At 47.3% G+C, this 15,250-nt stretch overlaps 2 protein-coding genes across 3 annotated transcripts in view; both read left to right on the forward strand.

The window, feature by feature from the left end:
- Window positions 1-268: 268 nt before the first annotated feature.
- Window positions 269-15,250, forward strand: part of SLC22A4 (solute carrier family 22 member 4) — a 51,399-nt gene continuing 36,417 nt past the window's right edge. For both annotated transcript variants that reach the window (XM_077138395.1, XM_077138396.1), the window contains exon 1: window positions 269-764. In XM_077138395.1, coding sequence (XP_076994510.1) covers window positions 372-764 — 393 coding nt within the window. In that variant the 5' untranslated portion in view covers window positions 269-371. The remainder of the gene's footprint in view (window positions 765-15,250) is intronic.
- Window positions 6,580-13,463, forward strand: LOC143664697 (interferon-induced protein with tetratricopeptide repeats 5-like). The gene is given in 5 exon segments (XM_077138137.1): window positions 6,580-6,657; window positions 7,837-7,988; window positions 9,713-9,746; window positions 10,286-11,261; window positions 11,264-13,463. Coding segments are annotated over 5 exon segments (1,872 nt in total). The 3' UTR covers window positions 11,896-13,463.

A 15,250-nucleotide genomic window follows, 5' to 3' on the forward strand; every position in this document is an offset into this window, starting at 1 on the left:
CCGCGCCTCCCCCCAGATGCGCAGGCCGCGGGGCGAAGTGGGGCCCCGGGAAGCGCGGGCTGGGTCCCCGCGGCGGGCGGCGGGCGGGGCCGTGGGCGAGGCGGAGCCAGCCCCGGAGCCGCTTCCCCGCGCCCCGCCGCCCTCCCCGGCCCCGCCCCAGCCCCGGTTGGGGCTGAGGGATCGAGTCTCCTCGGTGGCTTTCAGCTTCGCGTCGGGCTCCCGGGAAAGTTCCAGCCGCCGCGGCCTATTTCCCGGAAACGTTCCCGGGCCGCGCGCCCCAACCTGCCTGTCCCGGGGAACGTTCCGGAAGCGTCGGGGACGCCCGGCCGCGCGACGCCGTCCCTGGAACCTGCCTAGCAGCGGCGAGGACCATGAGGGACTACGACGAGGTGATCGCCTTCCTGGGCGAGTGGGGGCCCTTCCAGCGCCTCATCTTCTTCCTGCTCAGCGCCAGCATCATCCCCAATGGCTTCAACGGCATGTCAGTGGTGTTCCTGGCGGGGACCCCCGAGCACCGCTGCCGGGTGCCGGCCGCGGCCAACCTGAGCGGCGCGTGGCGCAACCACAGTATCCCGCTGCGGCTGCAGGACGGCCGCCAGGTGCCCCACAGCTGCCGCCGCTACCGGCTCGCGCTGCTCACCAACTTCTCCGCGCTCGGGTTGGCGCCCGGACGCGACGTGGACCTGGAGCAGCTGGAGCAGGAGAGCTGCTTGGACGGCTGGGAGTTCAGCCAGGACGTTTACCTGTCCACCATCGTGACCGAGGTGGGTGCAGGCCCCCGCCGGGGCTGGGGTCTCTGGGTACGAGGGACCCTCCAGCTCCGTCAGTCCTTGAGACTCCCCTTGGCAGGGTCTGGGGCAGCGCTTGACCCCACCCCACCCCACCCTGGCCCCCATGCGGCAGGTGTGCAGCCCGAGAGCATATGACTCACTGTCAGCTCACTCCTGGACCGTTTCTGACCAGTACAGACGAGAAGTGGAGGAGGGTGTTGCCACCAACTGTTTCTCCCTTTGCAAGTTTCACAACTGAAGTTGTTTCCCAAAAGCTCAGACGCTGCCCCAGATCCAAGGCCTGAGTCAGGCTCCTGCCAGGGGCCCGTGGAGGGGCCTGGGGTAAGGGTGCTACTTCTGAGCCCAGGGGTAGGTACAGAGAGGGCACTGGCTGATATGCAGCACAGGGGACCGGCTGGCCTGCTCCCTGGACACAGATTTTTCTCTTTTTCCAAAATTACTAGGAGATTCTTCATTTGTGTGTGTGTGTGCACGTGTGCATTTCTTGACACATCTTCACACACATACATAATATACAATCAGTGGCTAACAATATCATCATATAATGTGTGTTCATCACCATGATCATTTTTAGAATATTTGCATCACTCCAGAAAAAGGAGAAACAAGAGAAAACTCATACACCCCTTACCCCTTACCCCTCCCTCTCATTGACCACTAGTATTTCAATCTACCCAATTTATTTTACCCTTTGTTCCCCTATTATTTATTCATTTTTTTATCCTTACCTTTTCCTTCATCTGTCCATACCTTGGATAAAAGGAGCATCGGACGCAAAGCTTTCACAATCCCACATGGACACACCCGTCTGAAGGCATCAGGGGTCTGCTGCTCTACTGCTTTGCCCTCTTCCTTGTGGTGGGGCTGGGGTCCTCTCTTGAGGCCCCAGTTTCTCCCAGAAGGAGCAGAGGGCCTCCTGCTGCCGCTGAGCTGTAGGGAACCACAGCGCTCCAGGGAAGACAGAGTCACAGAGCATAGAGCCAGAGGTGGACTCAGGGGCTCCAGCTTGTACAGTGCCACCCCCACCCCACCCCCCGCATCCCAAGTGGCTTGGTGGCAGGTTTTCTCAGTTGCAGGAGTTGCTTTGCCACACTTCTGCCCAGCATTCCCTGCTTCACATCTGACCCTCTGATGCTGGGCCAGGCACGCCCTCCTCCTGAGGACTGCATCTCATGGCCTGGTTTCCTGCTGTCTCACAGACCAATGGGATGTCCCTCTTCTGGTTCCTCTTCTGCTCCAGGCTCCCCCGGAGGAGAACCTGAGGGTGGCCTCTATTGGTGTGTGGAGCAATCCACAGATCCTGTGCCTAGCCTCACACTAGACCTGGAGAGTAGATATCTGGGCTATGGAGCCTGCCTGCAGCTCAGATCCCACGGGGCCACTGGCCGTGCCACAGAGAGGGCGAGCGTCACCCTGACGATGCTTCACAATGGGATTCTGAAGACTGGCTTCAAATCCTGGCTTGCTTGCTGTGTGACCTGGCACAAATAAATCACCTACCCTCTCTGTAGGTGGCAGAGTAAGGAAATACTCCAACAAGGGGAGATATGTGTAGAACTCGTCCAGGCAGAGAATATGGCAAATCTGGAATTCCCGTTGATCAGTGTTCCTGGAGCTAAGGGGATGACTGAGGATGGTAGATGCCTAGAGGGGCCAGTTGATGGTGAGCCTTCACGTATGTTAAGGAGTTGACTTTATTCTGAGGACAGTGAGGAAATAGAGTTCTGAGTAAGAGGCTACATGGGCAGATTTGTGTCTTTAGAAAGAGCTCATTCTAGCTGCTATGAGAAGAAAGAAGACCAGTGAGGAGGTGTGGAAATCACCTCGGCAGGAGACAGCAGTGGCCAGCTGGGGCCTTGGTGTGGAATGGGCAGGATCTATGGGACGTGGGCTCAGCCCGTGGGCCACCTTTGGATCTGCCCAGCATTGGCACCATGCCAGGCTGGGGTGCTGAGGTAGCTGTGCTTCTCTGGCATTGAGCCCCCCAGCAGGGACCCCTAGTGCATGCCCATCCTCTGCCCACAACCTGGCCCAGAGGCATCTCAGATGTGGACCAGCTCATCTCACCTCACTTTCTGGAAATTGCTAGCAGACAAAGGCGATGGATTCCTTTGCCTGATGAGCTCAGTGACCAATTCCCGAGACAGCTGTTTCAAAGAGAGAGTTTATTGCTAGATACCTAGTAGGAGAGCAGCTGGCATAGTGGCCCTAAGTCTGTCTCCCCAAACTGCAGTTTTATAAAACTGCAATTCTGATAGTTTTATTAGAAAAAAGGATGGGCAGGGCTTCGGATAATGAGCATAGTGGCCCCAAATGATGTAACTGGAGTACTCTAGTTATTGACCATGTGTGGCTCGATTACACACTTAGAGAACATGTGTAAGAAGAGGGCGGAATAAGATACAGGTGATTTGCAGGTTAAAGTTTAAGCTACTGCACGTCAGGCAGGCCCACTTTGGTTAGATCCAGCTTCACTGATCAAGATAACTTTGGACTTGGTGGGTTAGTTCTGGGCTGACCCAAGACCCTTCATTAATAAACATTAGGGGCTGTCTTTAGTGATCACAAGACTGAAATTGAAAAATTGTATAACTGGGAACAAATGAAGGTTAGTCACAAGGTTTTTACAATCACAGGGGCAGAAGATAAGGGCTATACCATCATTATCAGAGATCAAGGCAGCTGGATTACAATTCAGAGATTTCAGGAATTCCCCTCTGTCTACTCCAGTATACCAGAAAGCAAAAAGGAATATCTCTATAGTGATTCAGTAATCAAAATTATCCCCTAAATTCTGATTTCTCGGTTGCACAGTGTCATCAGCACCCGAGATGGAGCCTGACCCCCTGGCTGCAGCTTTCCCTAACCTGACAGCTCTCCCATTCTACCTGGTTTTGTTCCCTTAGGGTGGGAGGGGTGGGCACCTGTGGCCTCCAAGTCTGTAGGACTCCTGTTATGCCTGCCTACAGGGCCCTTTCCCCTTCTAGGGACTCACACTGCCACATAGTCACACACACGCATGCACCAAGATTTGCCTTTTCCAGCAGGCTGTCCCCTCCCTACTTCCTTTTTGGGTGTGGGGAGTAAAGTTAAAGGCATGTGGGCACTGGAGGTTGGGGTGAAGGTGGGAGGCAAGCGCCAGAGTGAGCGGGAGGGAGTGGCTCTCCCCAGAGGGCAGGCAACCCAGGAGACATTTTAGCGTCGGAGGGCCTGGATGCCCAGCTCCACTGGCCACCTTGCTGAATGCAAAGCCTCAGTTTCCTTTCCTATAACATGGGGATAGTAAAAGTGCCCACCTCACCTGAGTTGTTGGATGGACTCAGTGAGGTCATATCCCAGACTACCTCATGTGGTGGCCAGCAGAGTCCAGTGCCAGCAAATGGGCACCATGGGTGAGTGGGTAAGAAGTGGGAGGCCAGTACCTCCCCGCGGGCTGGGCACCCCTGCCTTGCGCCAGGGTTGCAGCTAGTATGGCATGTGATGTGCCCTGCTGGAGGCTGGCCCCCTCTCCCCATGGTGGCAGCTCCAGGACCCAGAGAGCAGGACACAGGTCCAAACCCATGATGACTTGGCCAACGTCAGTGGGCAAAATGGCCCCAGCACCCCCCACAGGGTTGAGCCTTGAGCAGCTTCTCTGCATCCCTGTTGGCACAGTACAGGGAGAGGCCCTGTCTAAAGATTGCATCTCTGCCTCATGTCCGGATCTCGCCATGGACATACCCTCTGGGACAGAGAAGCCTGCCTAAGCTACCTCCTGATCTCTCCACAGCAAGGACAAGGTCAGCCAGGAGCCCAAGGATGGCATGTTCTGCTGCAGAAATGACTTTCATAGAATGCCAGGAGACAGGAATCTGGTGTCTAAGCTGGGACTTGCATAGTGCATCTGTCTATGTGTGTGTGTGTGTGTGTGTGTGTGTATAAAGTAGTTTCTTTCCAGGGGGTATTTGTGAAGTCCAACTAATTTGTCCTGTGCAGTTACTAAACATCAGGTTATTTTTTATGCTTTTTACTTTGAAATAATTTTTTTTTCATGGGAAAACCCCAGGAATCTAACCCGGGTCTCTGGCATGACAGGCGAGAATTCTACCACTGAGCCCCCATAGCACCACCCTGAAATAATTTTTTATTTAGAAAAAAATGTGTGAAAATAGTATAGAGAGGGTGGACCACGGCGGCTCAGCAGGCAGAGTTCTCACCTGTCACACCGGAGACCCGGGTTTGATCCCCAGTGCCTGCCCATGCCAAAAAAAATAGTACAAAGAGTTCATGCATACCTTTCCCCCAACTTCCCCTAATGGTACAGTTTACATAACCATAATACAGTGTCAAAAGCAGGAAATTAACATTGGTTACAAAACTATCAAACAAACTACAGACCATATTCAAATGTCTCCATTTTTTTCCACTAATGTCCTCTTTCTGCTTCAGGATCCAGACCAGAACTCCATACTGTAGTTGCCTGTCCTGTCTCCTCCAATCTCTGACACTTCCTCAGTCTTCCCTTCTCTTTCATGACTGTATTAGTTAGGGTTCTCTAGAGAAACAGAATCAACAGGGAACACTTGCAAATATAAAATTTATAAACGTGTCTCACGTGACCGCAGGAACGCAGAGTCCAAAATCCACAGGGCAGGCTGTGAAGCAGATGACTCCGATGGAGGGTCTGGATGAACTCCACAGGAGAGGCTCACCAGCCGAAGCAGGAATGGGGCCTGTCTCCTCTGAGTCCTCCTTAAAAGGCTTCCCGTGATTAGATTTAGCATCACTAATTGTAGAAGACACTCCCCTTTGGCTGATTACAAATGGAATCAGCTGTGGATGCAGCTGACGTGCTCATGACCGAATCCTATGAAATGTCCTCATTGCAACAGACAGGACAGCACTTGCCCAATCAGACAAACAGCTACCACAACTTGGCCAAGTTGACACGTGTCCCTAACCATGACAATGACCTTGACATTTTCTATGAGTCCATTGATTATTGGAGAGTTTCCCTCCAGTTTGTGTGATTTTTCTCATGATTAGACCGAGTTCACGCACTTTTGGGTAAGAATGCCCCAGAAGTGACGTGCCCTGCACACACCAGACCAGCGGCTGCGGGACGCTGACATATCGTATCACTGGCGGTGCTGGCCTCGATTACTTTGTTAGGTGGTGTCTGGGGGGTTTCTCCACTGGCAAGTTACTTTTTTTCCCTTTGCAATTAATAAATATCTTGAGGGAGATGCTTTAACACCTTGCAAATAATTTTGTTTCTCCTCAAACGTTTACCCACTAATTTTAGCATCCATCCCCAGCCCTTCTCTGGCAGCCGTATCACTGCAGTGTTCACCTGATGGTGATTTCACATCGCCCACATCCCTGCTCTGTTTATTCATTGGAATTCTCCTGTGAAGTGGAGTGTCCCCTTCTTATTTATCTATTTGTACCACCGTTGATTTTTATCAATATAGACTCATGAATATTTATTTTATCCCCTGAGCTATGATCTAGTACTATCCCAATTTATTTTGTTGCCCCAGTTGTTCTAGATTGAACCAAGTCCTTTTTCATTTTAAGGATAAAGAAGGTAAAGATTTAGGGGTAGGGTCGTCCACCCTCTCTGGAGCCCCTTGGGGGAGGAGCACAGGTCACCTCCAGTGGCTGAGTAATCCCTGGGGTTGCAGCTGTTCAGGGCCAGAAGCAGGGATGGGGGATCTGACCCAGCGGCTGGAACTGGAGCTTCTGCTGGGAGGGACGGGATGCCTTCCTCACGGGGACCTCATGCAGTGGTGACACCTCAGTCTCCATGGGCGCGCTGAGGCTGCCCATCCTACGGCGGATGGAGCCAGAGGGCACAGGCCACGCATGGTGTGAGGAGGAGCAGGCACCTCTTGCCCTAAGGCTGAGTGAACAGGAGGGACAGCCAATGGTTCATCAGTAGGGCCTCAGGGTGAGCTACAGAGGTGACCTTGACTCTTGATTGGGGTCTAAGTCCAAGCTGGCTTTTGCCTCAAACATGTCCTCTTTTCCCATGGAACTCCATCAGGAGGTGTGCTGGTTTGAAAGGATGTGTGTCCCCTAGAAAAGCCATGTTTTAATCTAAATCCCATTTCATAAAGGCAGAATAATCCCTATTCAATACTGTACGTTTGAAACTGTAATCAGATCATCTTCCTGGAGATGTCATTTAATCAAGAGTGGTTGATAAGATGGATTAGGTGACAACATGTCTCCACCCATTTGGGTGGGTCTTGATAAGTTTCTGGAATCCTACAAAAGAGGGAACATTTTGGAGAATGAAAGAGATTCAGAGAGAGCAAAGCAGAACGACATAGCCATGAGAAGCAGAGTCCACCAGTCAGTGACCTTTGGAGATAAAGAAGGAAAACGTCTCATGGGGAGCTTCAAGAAATGGGAAGCCAGGAGAGAAAGCTAGCAGATGACGCCGTGTTCACCATGTGCCCTTCCAGATGAGAGAGGAACCCTGACTGTGCTTGCCACTTGAGAGAGAAACCCTGAACTTCATTGGTCTTCTTGAACCAAGGTATCTTTCCCCAGATGCCTTAAATTGGACATTTCTATAGACTTGTTTTAATTGGGACATTTTCTCGGCCTTAGAACTATAAACCGGCAACTTATTAAATTCCCCTTTTTAAAAGCCATTCCATTTCTGGTATATTGCATTCCAGCAGCTAGGAAACTAGGACAGGAGGCTTTGACCCCTATGGGTTCATGGGTTGGGAAAACTGAGGCTGTCTCCTCTCAGTCAGGTCCCTCTCCTCTTAGGTCTCTTGCTCCAGAGGCCCCGAGGCAGCCTGCTGTGAGGGACCAGCCTCTGGGGTGGCCACCAGTGCTCTGACCTGCCATGTGTATCTGTGTCCTCTTCTGCAGCTGGCTGCACCTCTGGGGGCCCATGGCTGGAGCTGCTGGAGACTAGGACCTTACAGTGATAGAGCCTCCAGCAAAGGGCCTGCACCCCTGGAGGCTCCAGTCTTGAGCCACCTTTCATGGGACCTGGGGTCAGGGGTGACAGCAGCAGGACCCACTGATTCCCCGTCCACAGCCCAAAGGTGTGCCCGGAGTGTGGAGGACAGGGGAGCACTTCCTGCCAGCGGGGCGCTGCGGGAAGCAGGGAGAGCAGCTGCGGCGGGCTGAGTCCCCCTACACGGGACTCACTAGGACAGCACACACAGCTGTGCCTCCCCTGGGGCCCCGGTGGGCTCTGGCCAAGGAGAAAGCATCTCCTTTTCTTTCTCTCAGGCCTCCAGGCTGCCCTAGAACACTGCTGGGTGGGGACTGGCAGCATGGCTGTCCGCATAATATGAATATTAACCAAGTTGTTCAGCCAAGTCCATACTCAGATCTGCCCCCTGGCAGATTCCAAAGGTGCTGAGGTGCCCCACTCCCCCCACCAGCTAATGCCAACTACTTTTTATTTCCAGTCAATGCTTTGGAAAGAACATCTTGCCAGAGACCAAACAATGGTTCTCAGGGGGCTCCCCTAGCCTGAGCTGAATGTGCTTCCCTGCTTGTGTATTAGCAGCCTTGCCCCCAATGCCAGTGGCCTCCCAGCTGTTTCTCTGACAACAGTCACCAGGAACTCAGAACATGCCTTTGTCCAGAGGCTGCTTGCCCCACACCTCCTGCCAAGTTTCTGGATAAACAGCCTTTGTCATTCCTCCTGGTGGGCAGGAGAACCCTCAGAGGCCAAGGGGTGGGGTGTGTGCTGAGAAAGCTCAGCTCTGGGGGGGCTGGTCTGAGGAGAGGCAGGTGCCTTGGGCCTCTGGAAGGACTGTAATTGCTTCCTTGTGGGATGAGCCAAATTCAATCTACTTTTATAAGAACGCAGGTCTGCCTTATTATCTAAGGCCTTTCTACAGCTTTAAGCAAGTCTCTGGAGACCAGAGGAAGTCAGGATTGCCACGTGGAGCAGAAACTGTTGGAGAGATGGAGGTTCCTGTGCAAAGCTGGCTGGTTCACAGGCATGAGCAAGAGGTACAGACAGCCTGAGGCTCAGGGTCTGCAGGTCTGGAGTGGCACCTTCGAGAACATTCCCCTGGTGCCAGGTGGCTGGCACCCACCTCGTCTCATTTTCTCATGAATGAATGGAGCCAGGTAGAGCTGTGGTCCACCCAGTGCCACGGTGCAAGAAGGAGAACCAGGTCTCTGAGTTTCCCTTCTCCCCGCAAGCCCCACTGCCCTGCTCATATTTCTTCCCTGGGGCCTCTCCACCTACGGTTGCTTTTTTTTTTTTTTAATCTGAAGAAAGAAAGATGCTCAGAACATTTTAAGTCTAGCAGCTTCCTGGCTCAGTGGGTTATAAGTGGAAATATGAGTAGAAGAATGAAATAGCCAAAAAGATAACCCACAGAATGGGACAAAATATTTACAAATCACATATCGGATAAGAAACTTGAATCCAGAATATATAGAGAGCTCTTACAACTCAGTAGTAAAAAGAGTCCCTCCCCCCACCCCGAGGTAAGAATGGATGAAAGCACTTGCCCATTTTGGAGAATAGATATTTCTCCAAAGAAGGCACACAAACAACACGCACATGAAAAGATGCTCCGACTTCTGGAATGGCGGTGTGAGCAACTCTGCAGATCTGCAGAACGACCCAAAGTGGGGAAAACTTATGTATATAAACGCAGTCATCCCTTTAGAATCTCTGGAAATTGCCCTAAGGGCAGAAAATGAAGAAAGATTTTTCAAGAATATCTACTAAAATCTCAGTAATACAAGACTGTATGGCACTTGAGCCACAACCTGCTCCCTCCATCCTCCTCCCCCAGCTCAGCACAGTGAAAGCTCCACTCCAAGTGGGTGTGGCCAAGACAGTGGCGCTCCCACCCCAGTCGGCCCCCCGCCAGTGGAGACAGTATCTCACTGGGAGACACAGGTCACCAGCACTCCTCAGTCCTTCTCCCCCACCCCAGCCCCTACCCCCAGACTGCAGAGGCTATATTCCTGGTGAGTGGAACCAAGAGATCTGGGCATCCTTTCCCCCACCAGCCCCACTCAGGAGGTGGAGGATTTATTCCAGGCCCACTAGGCTGAAAATCCTGGGGCCATTATTGCCCTCGCTGCAGTTCGTTTGTGGGCGGAAGTTCCAGCCAGGAGGAAAAGCTGAAAAGATCAGAGGCTACTCTCCCAGCCGGTACCCCGCTTGTAAAGCAGGGGTGTCACACTGAAAGACACCAGGCCACTTCCCCTGTACCTAGCTCTGGAGGAAGAGCTCAGAGATTTTTTTCCCCAGAAGAGGCAGATCATAAGAACAGAGAGTTTCACAGCTATCCCCAAAGGATAGCTTGATTTGAAACAGAGCATGGAGTAGTTCAAGACTAAGGTTGCTTAGAAAGCACTGGAGATTTTGATGGCGAGCAATCAAGAGGAGACTGGTAGCTCCATCAGAGTATGAAGTTAACTCATAAGCCAGCTAGTTTACCAGAGAGAATCAGGGAAAGAGACAACTTAGGAGAACCCTCCTGGAATGAGAACAAATTTCAAAGACTTGCTTCAAAAACTTATCCCTGCCAGGAGGGTCCCCCAGGGGCGTCCCGGACGACTGCTGCGTGGCACGGGGCCCCTACAGCCTGTCGAGACTTTGCTTCCCAGGTGTCCAGCTGCCATTCCCTCAGTATCTGCGAACGCGGTTTCGCCGCAGCCTGCCAGGCGTCACTGAAATTCCTAAAGAACCCTTGAAGGCCACCCTGTTGGAGTTAGAATGTCACTTTACGTGGAATTTACTGAAGAAAGACATTGATCTGTTTGATGTGGAAGATACAATTGGGCAACAGCTTGAATTTCTTACCACGAAATCTAGACCTGCTCTTTATAACCTATTAGCCTATGTGAAACACCTAAAAGGCCAAAATAAAGATGCCCTAGGGTGCTTAGAACAAGCAGAAGAAATAATCCAGCGAGAACACTCTAATGAAGAAGAACTACGAAGTCTGGTCACTTGGGGAAACTATGCCTGGGTGTATTACCACATGGACCAGATCGAAAAAGCTCAGAAGTATATAGACAAGATAGAGAATGTCTGTAAGCAATTGTCTAGTCCTTCTAACTACAAGTTAGAGCGTCCTGAGATTAACTGTGAAAAAGGATGGGCACTCTTGAAATTTGGAGGAAAATATTACCAAAAGGCTAAGGTGGCTTTTGAGAAGGCTCTAGAAGCAGAACCAGACAATCCGGAATTTAATATTGGCTATGCCATCACAGTGTATCAACTGGATGATTCTGACAGAGAAGGGCCTATAAAGAGCTTTTCTTTGGGCCCTCTGAGGAAAGCTGTTACCCTGAACCCAGATAACACCTACATTAAGGTTTTTCTGGCATTGAAGCTTCAAGATGTGCATGCAGAAGCTGAAGGGGAAAGGTATATTGAAGAAATCCTGGACCAAATATCATCCCAGCCGTATGACCTTCGTTATGCAGCCAAATTCTACAGGCGGAAAAACTCCTGGGACAAAGCCCTTGAACTTTAAAGGCTTTAGAGGTGACACCGACCTCTTCTTTCCTGCATCACCAGATGGGACTTTGCTGCAGGGCACAAATGATCCAGATCAAGAAAGCCACATGCAACAGGCCTAAAGGAAAGGATAAATTGAAGGTCGATGAGCTGATTACATCTGCTATATTTCATTTCAAAGCGGCTGTGGAACGGGACTCAATGCTTGCATTTGCTTATATGGACCTTGCCAACATGTACGCTGAGGGAGGCCAGTATAGAAATGCTGAAGATATTTTCCAGAAAGCCCTTCGTCTAGAGAACATAACGGATGATCATAAACATCAGATCCACTACCATTATGGCTGCTTTCAGGAATTTCACTGGAAAGCAGAAAATACTGCCATTCACCATTATTTAGAAGCCTTAAAGGTCAAAGACAGATCATCCCTACGTACCAAACTGACAAGTGCTCTGAAGAAATTAGCTACCAAGAGACTTAGTCACAATGCCTCCGATGTGCAGAGTTTAAGTGCCCTAGGGTATGTTTACAAGCTGGAAGGAGAAAAGAGGCAAGCTGCTGAGTACTATGAGAGGGTCCAAAAGATAGATCCAGAAAATGCAGAATTCCTTACTGCTGTCTGTGAACTTTGACTTTCCATTTAAATACACACTTTAGGAAACTAGTTCTAAGCTTTCCCACACATTTTGGGTTTTTTATTTGTTTGCTTATTGTTTCAATCCATCGTTCCTTATAGAGCCAATATATATTTAATGGTCACTTTGTACTAGGCAATATGCTAAATACTTTATTTACATTATAATGAATCTTTTGGTATTTTCTCCTTTTTACTAAATTAAAATAATATACTCCATAGAGAAACAGCAACAATTTAGGTGTTAATTCTTTTAAAATGGTATAGCCATCATGAATTTATACCTTTTATCTCTGCTAATTACAATAATTTCCTGATTAAATTTTGTTAAATTTTCCATAGACTCATTTATGCAGTCCCTATAATCTTAGGTGAACCTTTGACACCTAGGTCAAGAACACTCTTTCAGGAGTACAAAAAGATGGTCTTCTGAAGAATGTTCATTGTTGGAAAAAAATTCATATTAATAAAAAGTTTATCATCTCTGATGATCTCAATAAAAACAACAACAAAACAAAAAACAGCCTACAGTGGTAGAAAAAAAATCTCCTCAAAACTTTATATATAAGAGAACTTCTCTCAAAATGTTCATTATGTAGCTAGAAATAGTTATGACAGAAGAAATGGGCAAGGGGAAAACCATCTCAAGTTTCTCTGATTCTTTTAACTAGAATAATAAACCTAAACTGAATCTAGATGGAACTTATTTTATTCCTTTCAATTAAAATTTCAGTATTTTTAGATTAAAAGCATTGAGATAAAAATCAGACTAATTGGGAAACTGGGGGAAATGATAAGCAAATGAATAAAGCATATGCCCTTAATCTATATACCTAGATTACTAAAATTTCAGTGTATCTGTTTTGGATCTGGACTTGGTAGAGTTCTCATATCCTCAATTTCTGGCCTTTGGTTAACTGTTGTAGTATTCAAAGTGACTTCTGTGAAGCTTTTTCTTTTGTGTGAAGTTTTCAGATTGGTATTTTTTTCCCTGCAGATCCTTCAGGAATAGTTAAGCCCAGCTTTCAGCTTTAATATCCACTGAGGGACCACTGCTTGATGTTGTTTATCCCAGGGTATTTTTTTTTTTTTTTTTCTGGCATGGGCAGGCTCCAGGAATTGAACCTGGATCTCTGCCATGGCAGGTGAGAACTCTACCACTGAGCTACCATTGCCCGCCCCCAGGGTACTTTTTAAATTGACATGTTATTATATGTGACTCCTCTAATGTTGTTCCTTTGATTATAGACATAATTATATTCACCACCGCAGTATTAGTGGAAAAGTATGTCATGATTTAATTCTCCATATCTGCAATGTAACTCTTAAAATTATTGTATATTTGTATGATGTGTGTGCAGTTTTTACCTTTGTTACTGTTTTACTTTTTTACTTTTTATTACAGTTTTGATTTTATAAAAGTAATGGGTTCTTATTATAAAATTTCAAACAATATAGAAATATATGAATTTTAAATAAAAATGCCCCATCATCCTACCCCAATATTACATGCCCAAAGCAAGCTGTTAACAATTTGATATGTATCCTTCCAAATCTTTTTTCAAACATGCATATATATATATATATATATATATATATATATACTGCAATGTATCTCATGAATTAAATTAAAAATTTTTTATTTAAAAAAAAAAAAACTTACCCCTGTACAGAAGCTCAGCTATAACTGGGTTAGACTGCAGAGTCATTTATGCCCCCAGAGCATTGTGAAAAATAGTAGAGCAAATCAACCAGCAATTCGTGGAGTCTAACAGTTGGGTGTCACATCAGTAGAGGAGGACAGCTTAAGAGAGATCAGTGAAAGAGACAGTCAGAGGTCTCTGCTCAAACCACTGCATCCCAGGTGAGTGTACCTATGCCCAAGTCTGCACCTTCTGAGGAGTGTCATCAGAGGCTTCACATTGCAGGGGAAATAGAATTCACTAAGAATCCAACCAAGTCACCAGACAAATAAACAAGCAAACAAAACCAAAGCAAACCCTGGGAAGTGGGCAGGGTCAATATCCAGGGTTGCTACAATTTATTATCTAAAATATCCAGTTTCAACAAAAACCAAAATATGAGACATGCAAAGAAGCAAGAAAGTATGATCATACACAAGGAAAAAAGCATCATTAGAAACTGTCTGAGGGCCCAGATACTGGATTAACAGACAAAGACTTCAAAGCAGTCATTATAAATATGTTCAAAGAACTAAAGGGAATCATACTTAAAAAATAAAAGAAGGTGTGATGACAACATCTCAACAAACAGAAAATATCGATGAGATAGAAATAATAAAAAACAAATTCTGGAGCTAAAAAGTTACAATAGCTTAAATAAGAAATTAACTAGAGCAGCTCATTAGTAGATTTGAAAAGGCAGAAGAATCAGTAAATGTGAAGATAGATTGATAGAGATTATATGATCCAGAGAACAGAGAAAAAAAGACTGAAGAAAAATTAAGAGAGCCTCAGAGAAATGTGGGCACCATTAAGCACACCAACATACACAGAGTGAAAATACTAAATGGAGAAGAAAGAAAGGAGCAGAAAAAATATTCAAAGAAATAATTGTGAAACACTTCCCAATTTTTAGAAAACTTTAATATACACATCTAAGAAGCTCAGTGAGCTCTAAGTAGAATAAACAAAAGAGGTCCACATCCAGATATAGCGTAGCAAAAATGATGAAAAACAAAGAAAAAGAGAAAATTTTGAAAGCAGCAAGAGAGAAAAAGACTAGTCAAGTATCAAGGAACCCCAGTTCCCAACAGCCAACTTCTCATCAGAAATGGAGGCTAGAAGGCATTAGGGTAAAATAGTCCAAGTGAGGAAAGAAGAAAAAAGTATCAAATCAATTTGAAATACAGCAAAACTATCAAAAATGAGGGCAAAATAAAGACATTCCCATATTCACAAAAACTGAGAGAATTTATTCCTAGCAGTCCTGTCTTATAAGAAATACTAAAGAAACTTCTGGAGGGTGGGCCATGGTGGCTCAGCAGGCAAGAATGCTCGCCTGCCATGCCAGAGGACCCGGGTTCGATTCCTGGTGCCTGCCCATGTGAAAAAAGAAAAAAGAAACTTCTGGAATAAACATAACAAAAAAGTGCAAATTTTATACTGTGAAAACTACAAAACATCATTGAAAGAAATTACAGAAGACCAACATAAGTGGAAACCCATCCATGTTCATGAATTAGAATATAATACTGTTAAGATGGCAGTATTCCAAATTGATCCACAGATTCAACACAAAAGATGCTCAATGTAAGTAGGCAGTAGGGAAATGTAAGTCAAAACATAATGCAACATCACGACCAACAAGCATGACTAAAATAAAAAAAAAAATTCACAATAACA

This window comes from Tamandua tetradactyla, chromosome 20 (assembly GCF_023851605.1).
Source record: "Tamandua tetradactyla isolate mTamTet1 chromosome 20, mTamTet1.pri, whole genome shotgun sequence".
In the NCBI taxonomy this organism is placed as follows: domain Eukaryota; kingdom Metazoa; phylum Chordata; class Mammalia; order Pilosa; family Myrmecophagidae; genus Tamandua; species Tamandua tetradactyla.